The following is a 15624-nucleotide window of genomic DNA, read 5'->3' as shown; positions in this document are numbered from 1 at the left end:
TCAGCCTCTATCATGTGTTTAACATCTGATTTTTTTTCTAACATTATATTTGTAATAATACTTGCAAATTACTAGTTTAATCATCTTCATTAAAAATGCAGCATCACTCACTGTGCAGTTTGCGACTGGTCATGTGCTGCCAGTGCTGCCTATTTCATATCAGCACTGGGAAACCCGTGGTTCATTCATTGAGTTGATAATCACCTTGATATGACCAGTTAATCCAGTGACTGACTTTGGGATGTTGAAGCCATAAACCGAACTATAAATTTATAAAGGAAAAAAAAACAAGAAAAAATGTTTTACTTTCTTCTGTACATGGCCGATGTTATGCTTTTGTGGTAAACAAGAGACTGGGTATATCCTTACACACTGAGGTCACCTAGTGGCTGAGGTCACCTATTATAATTTTATATATAAAATATAATTTTATGTAATATATAATAAATGCTATATATATATGTGTGTGTGTATATATATATATATATATTACATTTGTTCTTCACCTTTGCCTTTAAAAGAAAAGGGGGAAAAACACTAAAACTGAATATTTGTACATTTTATTTCCAGCTTACATAGTAGCATTATTCACAGCTCATTTTTGGTGTAAAATTAAATAACTGACAATGGTCAATGATTTCACCCTCGTGCAGTAAAAAGGCTGTATTTTGTATCACAAAATACAAAAAGATAGCTGATCAGGTTGTTTCACTAAGACATTTTGTAGAGGGTATAACAGTTGTGGATGGTATAGTTGTGTGATGATATTTTCCATGGTGTTGCTCAGTGAAGTCTGACAGAAACAGCAGAGTCCCCTGTGGTTTCATAGTGAATTGCAACTTCATCTTTATCCTTATTATAGGACACCTATGAAAAATAAATAGGTCAATAAGTCAATAAATAAATAAAAATGATCAAATTGGTCTTTCTAATGTCTATGATTTCTGTTATAACCCTTTAATTTTGATTTAATTAAAGTTTAATTTCTTATGTTAGCTTGTCATGTGGCTGTGTGTGTGTGTGTGTGTGTGTGTGTGTGTGTGTGTGTGTGTGTGTGTGTGTGTGTGTGTATCCAGTCTCTGATCTCTCCCTCAGTCTCAATGTTCCGGAGTTTCTCTTGTACTTGTGCTCTTTAGATTTTTTTTTCTATATTTTGTTTTCCTGTCAGTCTGCAAGTGGTGTAGCCTGCTACAGCAGCTATTGGTTCCACCTTAACAACTGCACCCATCAACTTAAAAAAAAAAACAAAACCAAAAACTTTTAAGTGTGTGTTATCAAGGTGGTCTAATCTCCAGTCATGACCTTCACTCACAGACTCGGTCACATTTACTGTAGATGAACATCAAACATAGATCATCCACATATAAAATAACAAAACTTGTCTCTCTGAAGAAATATATGTGAATATTGAATTACTGATTTTTCTACGTACTGTTGCTTGAACCATCTGTGTTTTGTTCCCTAAAAAAAAGAAACAAAAGAATTAAATTCTATTTTGATTATTATTAAGAATTCAAATGTATTAAAACGTCTCATTATTAAACATACCTTTAGTTCTGGCCCATGTGTTGACCATTACCACAGCTGTTATAAGTGCTGCTAAACCTACAAGGACAATAATGGACCTCAAAGAAGATGAACCTGCAAAGAGAATAAAACCTTGATATTGCTTACTTCCAGCTAACATTTCTGCTGGACTTCATTTTAATAAAAACTAACATCTTTTTTACCTTTTGAGAATGTTTTTCAACACTCTGAAAATCGTTGCCTTTGTTGACTATCTCTTACTTTTTTTTTTTTCATTTTAGATAACTGTGATATTAATTTATTTGTTGACCATCTTAAGTCTGGGAAAAGATAATGTGTAATATATAGATAAAATTATTTTTATTATTTTGTGCTTCTCATCAAACTATTCAGGTTTTATTTATGTTCTTCCTTTGTCTTTTTTTCAAGGTCAAAACAGTTCGTTATTATACTAAATTTAGGAACTACAATAATGAAAAGGTGTTCTTTGCTTCAGAGAATTACACTGAGAATTACATCTCCTTGGAATTGTTAGTCTGCTTGCCTATCGATCTTGCTCATCGATATTTTGTACTGACAGAAGATGGCGCTAAACATGTTTTTTATAATTTTAACTTTAAGCACTTATTTCATAAATCCAGCTACACAGACAGTGCCCATGGTCTAAATTATTCTTTATACATGAAGTGTGTCATGTCCACTTTAAAGCTGAGTGTCTGGCAGACCCTGAACTTCAACAGATAACAACAGCAGTGATGAAGAGTGAGGCTGCAGCCTCCGTTTCTACCTGTTCATGTTTCTACAGTAGAATCACTGTGACGATCGCTTTGTTCTGGTTTTCATCTTTGCTTTGTGCTTTCGGTTCTTTGTTCATACCTAAATGCTAAAAGAAAGATCATATGTGTATCCTTTTTAGGATAGGCTTTTCTGTTGGTGTGTGGGACTGTAGCCTATAGGTTTAGATTATGTGACAGTGCATTTCAGCACATTTTACTGAGTAACGAGTTGTATAATTATTTAATTTTAAGTGAAGTACTGCATTACTTTTAAGAGAAGTGCTCTGTGTAATATTTTTAATAATTAGTTTTTTGAGTAACAACCCCAGCACTGATCACAACAGAGATGGGAAATGTCTCCAACATGCACAAACATTTGACCACACAGCATGTAATTCATTTGCACAAATACTGTTTAGCAATGGCGCTCACTTTTAAAGTGGAGCCAATGAGAGCCCAATGAGTACTGATAATAGAAACAATAAATAATTGAATTGATACGTAATATCAATAATGGTATCATATCACTCTCCTCATATTTTGTCACTATTAAAGATGGAAATAATGCATAAGAAAGAGAATCCACTCAACAGATAATCTTAATGTAACCATGATTATTGTTATGTTTCAATTTCTGTTCTAATGAAAAGGGAATCTGAGTAGAGATTAGTTTGAAGTAAATACTCACTGGAGACAACTGAAAGATCAAAATCTTGAGTTGGTTTTACTGCTGATGTGCAATGTTTGTAGCGGTAACGACCAACATCCTCAACTGTGAGCTTCTTTATAAGCAGAGAACAGTTCGCTGTAACACTCAATCTGTCTGATTTAGTTTTGGCCTCTTCACCAATCTGCCCAAGTGTGATCAGATCTACTGCTGGTTGATCTTTTGAAAAAAAGGTCCATGTAGTCTTGTCACATTTATTCTGGTCATCAGTCACACACGGACAAGGCAGAATGACATCATCCCCAACTCTCTTTAAAATGGATATTGCATTTCCAGATACTATTGAGAAAATGGAAGAGAAATTTAAAACACACTTACTACAAATCAGATCTTTTTTTAAAAACCATCAGAGTAAATATGATTTTAGATCCAATAGAAGTTTATCAATGTATCTCATACTCAATTAAAAAAACAGAGCCTGTTTAGTTGCCATAATAACTAAATGAATATATTATTGCTAAAGGTATATTTTCTTGCCATTAAAAATGAGTTCTGTATCCTTACCTGCAACCTGAAACATCAGGATCAGACATGACAATATTTTATTCCATCTAAGTTTAACCATTGTTCCACCAGTCTCCACTCTCAGCTTCTCTGAACTGGTTCCTCTTAAAGACTATTTGTAGTTTTTGTAATTTGTAATTAGTGAGTCACTTGTCATTGTCACCTCAGGGATTTTAGTTTTTTTTCACATTATTGATGATTTAAATGCTTACATTTAATTTTATATTCCCTCACCAAGGAATCGCCAGATAAACATGAGTGGGGAAGTTGAATGTGTGACTAAAATTGTATTTTTCTTTAATGTACAGTATATTTAGAAATAAAGTTGGATATATTAGAAAAAAGGGAAGCACATAAGAGCAGGCACATAAGAGCAGACAGTTGGTTATTCACTGCTATGAGAAAGAAACCATTTTTTGTTCCTCATTACAGCTCTTTGGCAACCTTTCTAAGAATTAAAGGGGAAGTATTTTTGGTGAGAATGTGGTGAGAAAGCTCTAATAATCATCACACAAACACGGAAAACAAAATGGTTAAGACACTAATGAACTGGCTGACGATTTGGCAAGTAAGGCAAGTATCCTCAGTATTACTACAGTATGTAAATAAATGTCCTTTTTTTCTTTTAGGAACAAGTTTTCACATAAAATATAGATTTGTACAAAAACAACTTATATTCCAACATCAGGTGATTGTTTAATGCTGTCTCAGATGGATTTAATGTTATTAACTGTATTTTATTATAGAGTATTAAAATAGATTTTTAAGGTTCATGGTTATTTTATAAATTTTATTAATATCTAAGATTTCTTTGTCCAGTATGACATGTTGCTCCCACTAGACAAAAGAGTAATTTAATAATAAACAGATGACAGTAATTTGATTTAATTTACCCAAATGTATTAGGAGCTCTGATAGACAACCTAGGCAATCTCCTTTCCCCTTTGTGATGCTGTAATTTAATTATTAATTTAGTTAGCACCAGTAACGGTCACCATTCAGGTGGATCCGTGGTTGGTGTGGCTCATTTGGTTTACAGGACTCAGATCCTCTACCAGATACAGTGCCTCAGACTCAAAATAATGTAGATACTTTAATTTAAAAACAATGAAACTAGTTTATGGCTTTAGGAATAACACTTTAGGGATAAAATAATTATATAGGGTAGATATATCCAGATATCGATTGTATTGATTTTGGTAGTGGTATCAGATTGATACTAGCATGACAGAATCTGTGCTTAATGGGCTTTTCTCTTTCGTGCCATGCTTATAAAGTTACAGGTATCTTACACTTTAGAAAGGCTAAATCTGTTTCGGGTTTGTGGTAGCCTAGCTGAAGAATATGACGTGAGTTTGTATCAATGACAAGCTGAGATAAAGGTGTCCGCTCCTATGCCCTCTGACTGCAGTTGCTGTCCATGGTGCTGATTATTGGTACATCGGATTATAGTTGCAGTTACCAAAAAACCAAAAGAAAAGAAAAGAACAGTCTGTCTGATTTATCTTTAGCAATCTACACCACACCAAGTTTAATCACCTCCATTTTCAAGTTCCAAAGAAGAACTTGTAGCTTATCAGATTTTCACAGAGCAAAGTGACGTCCTCTCCAACTCCGAGTGTAATTGGAGTAACCGCTGTAGAATAAAAAATACATAAATAAATAAAGGTGCAAAAGACAAGTCAAAACAAAAAATTGTATATTTGCACTTCATTGGGACTTTTGGTCCCAATGAATAGTAAAACTGCTTACTGACGTTTCGTTCTTTCTTTTTGGCTAAACTCTTTAGATAAATAAATAAATACATATATTAAAAATTGCATTTATTATTATTTTAAATTAATAAAACATTAAAACTTATCTGAATTCAGTTTTCATATTTGGAAAGTATTTGTAAATGTCTACATAGTCCAAGTAAACACACAATGCAATACAATGATAACACAAGCTCTGTTTAATTACTTCAGGATTTTTTTTTCCTTTCACCATAATAGAAATTTTTACAAAATAACTAGTAAACTTCAGCTATTTGATCAAGTTTGAATCATATCAGCAGGATGAGTGCATTTAAATCCCTGAGAGATGCATTAGATTTAATATTACTATTAATATTAATAATACTATTAATATCAATTAATATTACTCACCTATAGTTAGTCATGGGACTTAGGATTTAAGAAGGGTTTACTAGTGGTAGTATGTGGTCTACCTTAAAAATTGTTAACTAAATATATAAATAAACAAATATATAATGTGAATACTATAAACCATTTACGGTTAAAGGAGTAATGATGTCATGATGATGTGATAGTTCCTTATTCTGGTAAAAGTTGCCGCAATAGTCTTGCAATTTCACTTATGTCCCATTTCCACAAAAATAACTCCACCTGTAATGAATACTCAAACAATACATAGTAGGGGTTACCAATTTTTTAATTGCATTTTGAATTTTGATATGAAAGACTTTATAAAATAAACGTCTTTTATTCTCAAATTGTGGCATGGAAATGCATTTTTAAGCTTATTCTTATAAATGGAATGAAATGATTTTAAAACACTGCAATAAAATGGGCAGTTTTTTTGCTACGTTAATACAATTTTCCATTCAAGCGACGTCACAGAGGTCAAGAAAAAAGATCCAGCAACTGCCTGCATCCATGAAAATTATTTAAGTAAAAAAAGTGAGAAAGAAAAAGAAACTTATGGTATAAAGAAAACTTATGGTACATAATCATAAGATGACCTGTATTAACTTTAACACATACTTCACTCCTGGTAAACAATCATGTGTGTAAGAAACACAAATACAGGTAAGAGGTACATGGCATGAGCATGTGAGTGAAAATCGAGTCCCCTTTAGGAAAAAAAAAAAAAAGTCATACAAAAAGAAAAAACAATACTTGACTATGTCCAAGTGAGCCTTACACATCTGTAAAAAGTTAAAGTGTGGAAACATTGTGATGTGTGTATACAACAGCGATTTCTCCTTTTTGTCCTTGTTTTCACTGAAAAAGCTAAACTTTAAAAATAAATCTCTTTTCAACTTGCTTTGTTCTTTTTTTCTATTCAGCAAATAACACATAGCACACAAACATTTCTGTGACTCTGTTCTCTCCTCATTTAGACATCCTCACTTACTGCATGTTTACCTGCCTCTATTACCACATAATAGCACAAATCAATCATTCCCAGTGTCTGAGGCTGCAGGAATGACCAATTCATCCATGGATAAAATGTCTGATAGTAGCTCAACATCCAATTTACAATTTTCCAAATTCAAAAGCGAAACAATAAAATGTCTTTAGAAGATTTCAGGAGGTAGAAGCAACAAATGTTTGGGGATTTTTTTTTTTTCAATATAGTGCCTTCAAAACAAATTATTTAATCAACTCACTCTAATCCTGGCATTTCATATAAAAATGAGGACAGCTGAGTTACTGATTCATTATAACAACATTTTACATCACTGATTGTCAAAAAAAAAAAAAAAAAGACTGAAAATTGTTATTTTAATTTTACTGCCATGAAGTCCCTGAAACATTAATGTGTAGATGTACTTCAGATACCGTTTTGTAAACATTAGTTTTCTGGTGTGGGGATAAAAAACAAAAATTAAGAACAAAAAAGAAAAAAGGCTAAGTGCTTGGTGGACACAAAGAAAAAGCAAACTTAAAGTGTACACACTTTTTATATCAGTGCAATAAATTTAAAAAAAGAAAAGAAAAGAAAAAGCACTTGGTGTGGATGCAGGATACTGGCTTTCTGCAGCAGCTGGTTTGTGCGACTTTTCACATCGTCGTCATTATCTTGCGTTCACTGAGGCTTCAACAGCCCCTTCAGCATCACAGTCCCTGATTTGACTCTCGACTCTCCACCAGCTGGACCCATGTTGAGGGAAGGGAAAGAACTTCAGCTAGCAGCTGTAACTTAAGGTCATGCCTTTTCTTTTCCCCCCCCCCCATTTTTGATTAGTCCACTTTCCAAGCCTTTTGAAAGGTACACAGCCAGAACGTGGAAGTCCTCTCCTGTGCTCTAAGCTGGCTGGTGAATTCATCAAAGTGGCTGGTCAAGCTTTGGAACATCAAAACAAGGTGTCCTGCCCTTCCTGATTGCTCTTACTGATTTACACTGAAAACAGTCTCTTACATCCACTGTGCCTCATGCTGATGAAGCTGTAACAAAGTGCCTCAGTTCGCAGGGGGACTATTTTTTCTCTTTTCTGGAAAAACCTCAGTAACAAAACTAGAATCTCAGTTAAAATAACAAGAAAAATATACACAAATGTGTGTTTACAATAGATTATGTACATTTACACAAGTGCTTTAAAAAGTCAAACACATGGCTGCCATTTCCAAAGTGTTCACAAAGAAAGTGCCGTCATCACTTTGCATGACGTAAACATCAGACACTGATTGTTTTGCTGCTGGAGGCGACTTCAGATCACTTTTGCACAATCTCACTAACTGAGTGACAAAAAACCTTTCAGTCATTCATCAGCTTACCAGAAGTCAGGAAGTATCTGATAAACATCTGACATACACAGCATGTCAGTCAGATTTCCAGCAACAACACAATGTGTACAAAATGTTCACAAATGCAGGCAGCATGTTGGCTAATGGGAAATTGTACTACAGTGAATAAAACTCCCTACATTGTATTGCAGTGTGTTAAAAAGGCCAAACTACATTTAACTTTCCATTTTAATTTTCCAATTGTGGGTATTAAAGGTTAATCGCATATCAGACACTATAGGTCAGCTCTGATTTGAAACTCCAAATTGTGGTCATGATGCATCCTGAACCTTCAGCAGTGACTTCAAATGAACAGTCATTTGCTCCCGGCTTTGGTTGCTCTTAATAGGCTCATCTTCTCCGACCCAGTGGCTGGGCGGTTTCGGTAAGACACTGGGTGAGGGTGGCTCACTGAACTTAGCTCCAGCATAGACCTTCTCACCATCTTTGAGGTATTCAGGTGCAGCTTCAGCAGGCAGTGCATTCACAATCTTTACGTTGTTGGAGGGGTGGAGGGGCTTTTTCTGCTCTTGAGCCTGAGGGACGGAGGTGGGTTTATTCGGTGTGCTGTTATCTTTCTTCTTTGTGGGGTGAGCAGCACCAGGTGTTTGGCTCTGCTTGGGCTTGTGGCTCCTGGTGTTCACATTATGGTTGGTCTGATCATGCTTAGGCAGGCTGCGGTTAGCTTGACCCCCTGGCTGTGCAGCCCCTCGCTCCAATCTGCCACCTTTAAATTTCAGCAGCTGCAAAACACAGTTTTAAATAAAACTGGATTAATATTCATTGAAATTTAAACTAAAGGGCAGACGTCTGCTTCTTTGCAGCCTTGGCTAGTAAGCTGACACTTCACCCTCTTGTCTAAATATGGTCATTTATTACTCCAAAACACACACGCACATCTCAGTGACCAAAATGTTAACACTGTGGTTAACTGATGTCATCGTGATGTCACAGTGGCTGTCTTATTAATTATAGTGTATGGACCATAGAGCTGGGCGATAGAACGATAACGATATGTATTGCGAAATAACTTTTTCTCGATAGAAAAAATAAACTATTGCGACAGACCTTGCTCTCTTAAAAAAAAAAAAAAGGAAAAGAACAGCCAATCCAAATTAAGTAGCGCAGAGCCGAACCAATCACAGCCGCAGCGTCACTTCACGTGACTTGTTACGTACAGCACAAGTGCCAAGCCGCACATGTGTAGTTGTTTGGGAAGCAGCCAGCCGGGCTGCCCAGGTAATGGAGGAAATGAGTGTGCCGACTAGAGAAAAATCAACCGAGAGCGTGGGTGACCAGGTTACTGAAGAGAAAAGAGATGATGGTTCCAATTCCGGAGAGATTGTCGAACGGAAGGGCCATAGAAGTTCCGTAGTGCGAAGGTATTTCGTAGTGATGTGTCGGTCGCGAACGAAATGGCTCTTAGAGCCGGACTTTTGACGTGAACGACGCGAGCCGGCTCCTTATCGCGAGCCGTGGGGTTTTTTTCTTTCCTTCTCTCACCCTCTCTCTCGCACTTTTTTCCGCTTCACTCTGCACGCGAGCCTTGTGCTTAGCGCTGGGAAGAGGGGGGAGGGGCGGTAGTTACACTCGCAGTAGCACAGGAACAGAGCGGGAGGGAGAGAGAGAGAGAGCCAGGGACAACAGCGTCACATTAGAAAGGTATAGTAATCATCCACAACTATTTTCAGTTGCGGATGATAAAGGATTCAGAAAGTTCAGAAAGCTATACAACAAGGAGAGATTGAAAATTTCCTTTTAGTTCTCAGTTTATTTGATATTGACAAAAGTTAGTCAATTTTGTCTGTTCTTCTGTAAAACAAACTAAGATTTATTTTTAGAATTAATATTTTGTTTCTAAGTGGAATTGACAATTTAGTAGTCTGTTTTGTTTGTTCTATTTTGAAACTTAAATGCTTTAGCGGCTGCCTTTTGTGTAGTTTGCAATATTTGCCTTTATTTATCTGAAAAAGTCTCATGTTCCTTAAGTACATCTACCCTGTTGAACTTATTATGGGAAATAAATATTAAAATCAAGACAAGCTGCTGATTATTTCACATTTTACTTGTGAGCAACGGCACATTTAAATCTTACAAATATAGTTATTTGGCTTATATCGTGATATATATCGTTATCGCCTGAAATGAAAAAAACATATCGTGATATGAAAAAAATCTTATATCCCCCAGCTCTAATGGACCACAGTAGGGGATGTTTTTGACCTTACAAACAAACATTTCCAGAGTCAGGTTGTTTGTGAAGATGTGGGTTAAATGCATAGTTGGAAGCTCAAAATGTCAGCATAGATGTGTTTAGATAAAATCTTGGGTTTTAAAGGTTCTTTCGCCATCTTGGCTCAAGCTAAACAAAAACAAGAATTTGGAGACGTGATGAAAAGGAAATAAGGGCAACATGGCTAACCATTTAATCACTTTTGTCCCCCCCCCATCAGCCTTAGGAGCCAAAATGATCACTTAATTTAAATAGCATTTAATCAATTACTGAATTCTACAATCATAAAATCTGGAAACATTTGGCTTTGAAAACAAAATACAGTGAAACCCCGACTTACGAAATTAATTCATTCCAGAGGGTCTTTCGTAAGTCAATATTTTCGTAAGTCGAAGCACCTTTTTCCATCGCCTTTTGAGTGAGGCGATGCTGGCTGAAGACGAAGTTCTTGGTGGAGGAGGAGGTGGCGGAGGTTGAAGAAAGCATACGTATGCATGCATACATACGTGTACATGTACATAACATTATGGAATTTAATTTAATTTTTTTAAATTTTCTATTTTATCTATTTCGTTACGCGGGCATTTTGCCGTACCACGGGCAGAAATATTGTCGTTACGTGCCTTCGTAACTTGAATTTTTTTGTTAAATGGTGTCTTCGTAAGCCAGGGTTCCACTGTAATGCATAAAAAACAGTCGCACATTATCATCTTTTAGGTTTATATGGTAAAGCTGTTGTCAAAAAGTTGCTTATTTCTACCACCGGTATTTACACATCAACATTATGAGTCATTTGGACTCATCTGTGTGTACAATTATAACTTTTCTGCTTGAACAGTTTTTCTCTCACAGCTGCTGAGACAAACACACAGCCTGTAGTTTAGGTTTCACTTTTGGAGAAACTGACTTACTCCGTCGACGCTTCAAACCTCCCTCATTTGTTATTATCTTCTGTGCTTGCATATCGAAATTCCCATCTGTTTACGAATTTACTGACACCAATGTTTTGCGTAAAAATCCAGTTGTTGACTGTTGCAGACTCCTGATTTTGGGGGGGGGGGGGGGGGTTACATTTCATTATCAGAGTATAACCACAGTGTAGAAAGACAGTTTATACAAAAAAAAGAAAAAGAAAAGAAAAACAAAAGACTCGGGTGTGTTGAAGACCCGCTGCCAGTTAGATGATGTCATTATTTCGCAATAACCTGATAAGCTTGGGGGCGTAGTATTGCGATAGACTGAACAGTTTCATACTTGTTTTCACCCACCCCGTCAAATCACTACACACAGCAACACCCTGTTTTCTGATATTCTTAAACATGCAGGTTTTCTCCTGACTCAAAACAAGCCATTTAACCACAACTGATCCGCTTTGATAGTTTGTGTTACTATAAGTAACAGAAACAATTTAGCTTGAGTAAAACGAAAGATCCAGTTTGAAGGAAAATATGATTAAAACTGTTGCTAATACAGTCCAGGTGATTTTCCTTTGGTGGAGGCCCAAACAAAGCTTAGGCAGGCACCAAACATTTTTAATAAGCAGGAACAACATTGCACATTTATAATAACGCCAACAAGTCCGTCTGTTAAAGTAATACACTTCCTATACCAAAAACATGTTTTCATTGTCTTTTTTGTGGACTCTCCCTTCTGCATTTATCTGACATACAAGCCTGCCATCCATGCGTAATTTGGAACATTTTTTCCTCGGCTAATCAGCGGGGTGAAAGAGGAACAAAGACTCGACTCACGTCACCTTCAGGAGAAAGAGTGGTAACTGCGTCAGTTAAAAACGCCTCAGGCACAACAACTGGGTTTCAGCCCAATTAGTTTTGTATGGGTATCTTTACGTGTACATTTACATGAGTCTGCATGTATTTCTTCACAAATACTTTAATATACACATGGCTGCAGACACTGACTTTTCATTAAATGTTTGGATTATAAAATATAACTAAGAACCAACTTTACCAAATTTAACAGTATGCCAGAGAGAGAAAGAAATGCATATGCACACTTGTAACAAACCTTAAAATAAAATATATTAAGGCTTATTAGACGTTTTGTACTTTCTGAAGGCAACCGATATGATCATACACTTTGTGGATCACAGTTTATTTTCCCATTATGGTTTTAATGGCCTTTGTTAAACTTGCTACAGGTTTACTTGTCAGTTCAGCACCAAGCCCGTGCAGAGCTGCAGTACAGCAGTTAGTAATCTGTACCTCTTTCCTGGCTCCATGTTTGAGGGGATGGAGGGTGAGCACGGTCTCACCGGGCTCGGTTCCGCCCTGAGCTGCGGGTCTGTGACCAGTCGACGCCGTCAGGGTGTTGTTGTTGTGCTGGTGGTGGTCCGACAGGCGGCTGTTGGGGCAGTTTCTCGGGGGTTTGTGGTGATGCAGCGGCGCTGCGTTCCGCAGCTTCCTTCCGCCTTTCTTCAGCAGAACCTGCTTCGTTTTGTTCGTCACATCGCTGCTGGAAATCAGCGATATCGGGTTGTTATTTTCGACGTTGCCGATGTTGGCTTCATCGCCGTAAGCGGTAGATCCGTCCAACATGTCTCTGAAGTGGCGAAAACATAAACAGGCTGTCTAATTCCTCCGCGGATGTTGTTTTAGCTAACAACGTCACAGGCTAACAGTTAGCTACCAATTAGCTAAGTGGATAATTCGCTTTCCTTTTTTCGAGCTGCCCTCACACAGAAAACAAATACTTAACGGATTTAACGTTAAAGTATCTCAACGGAAGCTCCAGTGTGGAAACTTAAGAGAATTTTTTCAGTTATTGCTGCCGCTAAACAATGGATGGCGCGTCGTGCAAAATGAGCCTGTCAAAGCAAAAGTGGCAGAGAGCTTAAGTTACCCATAATAAAATACGTCACTTCCGGTAGAACCTTTCAAAACAAGACAACTAACTGTGCATCCGTCAAAGTACAGAAGGGCATTCAGACTCAAACGTGAATTTCTGCGAGAAAGGTTTGATTTTTGACCCTTAACGTATACACCCCCCACCCTAAATTATTAAATTATTAATAATGAAATGATTAAATTAATATTTTAACCAAAAAATCTAATAACATTAGTAACCCATATAAAATACAATATTAATGAAATAATTAAGTATCAGCATTTAATAACACTTGGAAGAAAAGTCAGAACGGTAGAAATCATAACATAAGGTAACATGGAGTGCAGATATTGGTATATTTTGCAGAAAATCTCCTTAACTTCCTGTATTTGTTGAACTTGATGTTTTGCTACTTCCGGGGTCCGTGTTTCCAGTAAGGGGCGTGTCAGACCGCATCCTGCCAGTGACGTTTTATTCTGAGTTCCTCTGTTTTTTTATTTGGTTATGTCTTTCAAAGGCGGAGCATTAATGTAATATAAGAAAAGCAAAATAAATAATTTCAGCTGCAGTGGGCAGGGCTTATGTTGCCAGTGCAGTTAGTAGGCTGTTTGTTGTTGTCATGTGACAGACTAAAAACAGACCTGTAGAAACCTGCACCCTGCTCTGATGTTCCTGGGGGACGTCTGACTTGAAGTTTCGTAATAATTCTTCCTGAAATTTAGACATCAAACATTAATTTCTCTGATTAATAAGAGGTCTCCGATCTCATTAAAGTCTTCTCTGTATCACTGTGTTTGAAATACTATGGATGAAGACACATATTAATTTATTAATTTATATAACCCCTGTCAATAACAGATAAGCTTTTAAATATTTCACAATGAAAAAACAATCAACCGAATGAATTAAAGGTATACCGGTCCGTCAGTGACGCCTTGTGGTAAAGAAATGAACTGCACCGCATGAGCACCCGCTTTTCTTAGCCGGAGCAGCTTTCAAGAGTGAGCAAAACAACCCCTGTGAGCTTTCATGAGGAACTTTGAGTGCTCTATTTTTATTTCCTGTTAGACTACCCTTGTTATATTTTGATTGTATATTTTTAAAGTTATTTTTTTTACTTGTAAGATTATATTTAGACAGATGTACATATGTACGGTTTATGGGGATTCCTGCTGCAGCTAATAACACCTAAAAACAAATGTTTGACATCCTTGTGGAACGCCATGTAGCATGCACCTAGGATTATCTAAATGGACACAGTTTAACATTATTGACTTAAGTCTGCTTATGTATTAAATAAACAATAAAATAAACAAAATAAACAATTTAAGTACATCTCCTCCTATATACTCCATATACCCACGACCTCAACAAGAAGTCTAACGCAAGAGAGATAAATGACTACACAATGACTACACAATAACCACAGAATACATGCATTTCAATTCATGGTACTGCTAATATTTTTCCAGCATGAATGTGTTCTTTGCTTGTAAGCAGGTTATGATTGGTCTTTTTAATTGTAAAAGCTAACATTTTAGTTCTCAAATAATCAGCTAAGACAAAACATGTCAGTTACAGTAATTGCACTGCAAGGATTTGAAGCTTGTGTGATAGCAAACCTGAGTCCATTCTCACTGTGCAAGAACAGACAAAGCCCAGCAGAAACCTTGAGGAGGATCTTCATCTGCCCCCACCCGGGAAGAGCTTCAGAAAGGAGAGACATCAGAGACAAGAAGAGGGGTCCCTATTTGCCTCCAACTCTCTCAACAACACCAACGACCAGGACCAGGGACCACGACCTTCCCCAGTCCCCCAAACCCCTGACAGGCCATCACCCTCCTCCCCCTCCCTTTCTCCCTCCTCCCCACACCTGAAATTCACTGAGGAGATGATGGAGCAGGTCAATGCTGGGCTTAGATCTACCCCCCGGCCCAATCCCTTTTTGTCCCCCATAAACCCCCCACCAGAGCGGCCAAAGGTTCGCCACCGAGCCCCGCCCTCAACAGAGCAATCGAAGTTACATTGCCCAGCCCCACCCCCCTTAGTTCCTCCTTACCACCTTCATGTTCTGTCTCCACAGTCTGATGTGTGATGTGTGGAGGGTCCGGGCTGCGAGGATTATGGCAGTGGTGACTTTTCCCAGGAGAAGCTGGGACCCTGTTTACTAGAAGGTTTTAAAATTTCTGTACTTTTAGGTGACAGAAGGAGACATGTGGCCTGGTCAAAACACAGAGAGCTGCACTCTAAAAGATCTTTAAATATAGTAAACATACCTTGTGTGCCACAGACTGCTCCCAAACACGAGGGGGCAAATAATACATCTAAAACACTTAAGTTGGCTTTATTAAACGTTAGATCTTTAGCTGGGAAAACATTTTTAATTAATGATTTAATCACTGAGCACAGCCTTGATTTTATGTTTCTAACTGAAACTTGGTTGGACCAAAGTAACAGTGGAGCTGTTCTCATCGAGACGACCCCTCCTAACTACAGTTT

The 15624-nt window shown here is 37.1% G+C and overlaps 2 protein-coding genes across 2 annotated transcripts in view; both read right to left on the bottom strand.

Moving 5' to 3' along the window:
• The window catches only part of LOC134642720 (uncharacterized), a 244022-nt gene that overhangs the window by 131084 nt on the left and 97314 nt on the right, over positions 1 to 15624 (bottom strand). The window lies entirely within an intron of this gene.
• Positions 5887 to 13130, bottom strand: pnrc1 (proline-rich nuclear receptor coactivator 1). Its single transcript, XM_063495856.1, has 2 exons — positions 12504 to 13130; positions 5887 to 8788 (listed from the first exon to the last, which is right to left on the bottom strand). The coding sequence occupies exons 1-2, from the start codon at positions 12834 to 12836 to the stop codon at positions 8318 to 8320; spliced, it is 804 nt and encodes a 267-aa protein (XP_063351926.1). The 5' UTR covers positions 12837 to 13130; the 3' UTR covers positions 5887 to 8317.

Source organism: Pelmatolapia mariae, linkage group LG15 (genome assembly GCF_036321145.2).
Source record: "Pelmatolapia mariae isolate MD_Pm_ZW linkage group LG15, Pm_UMD_F_2, whole genome shotgun sequence".
Lineage (NCBI taxonomy): Eukaryota > Metazoa > Chordata > Actinopteri > Cichliformes > Cichlidae > Pelmatolapia > Pelmatolapia mariae.
This window is presented reverse-complemented; position numbering and strand designations above follow the sequence as displayed.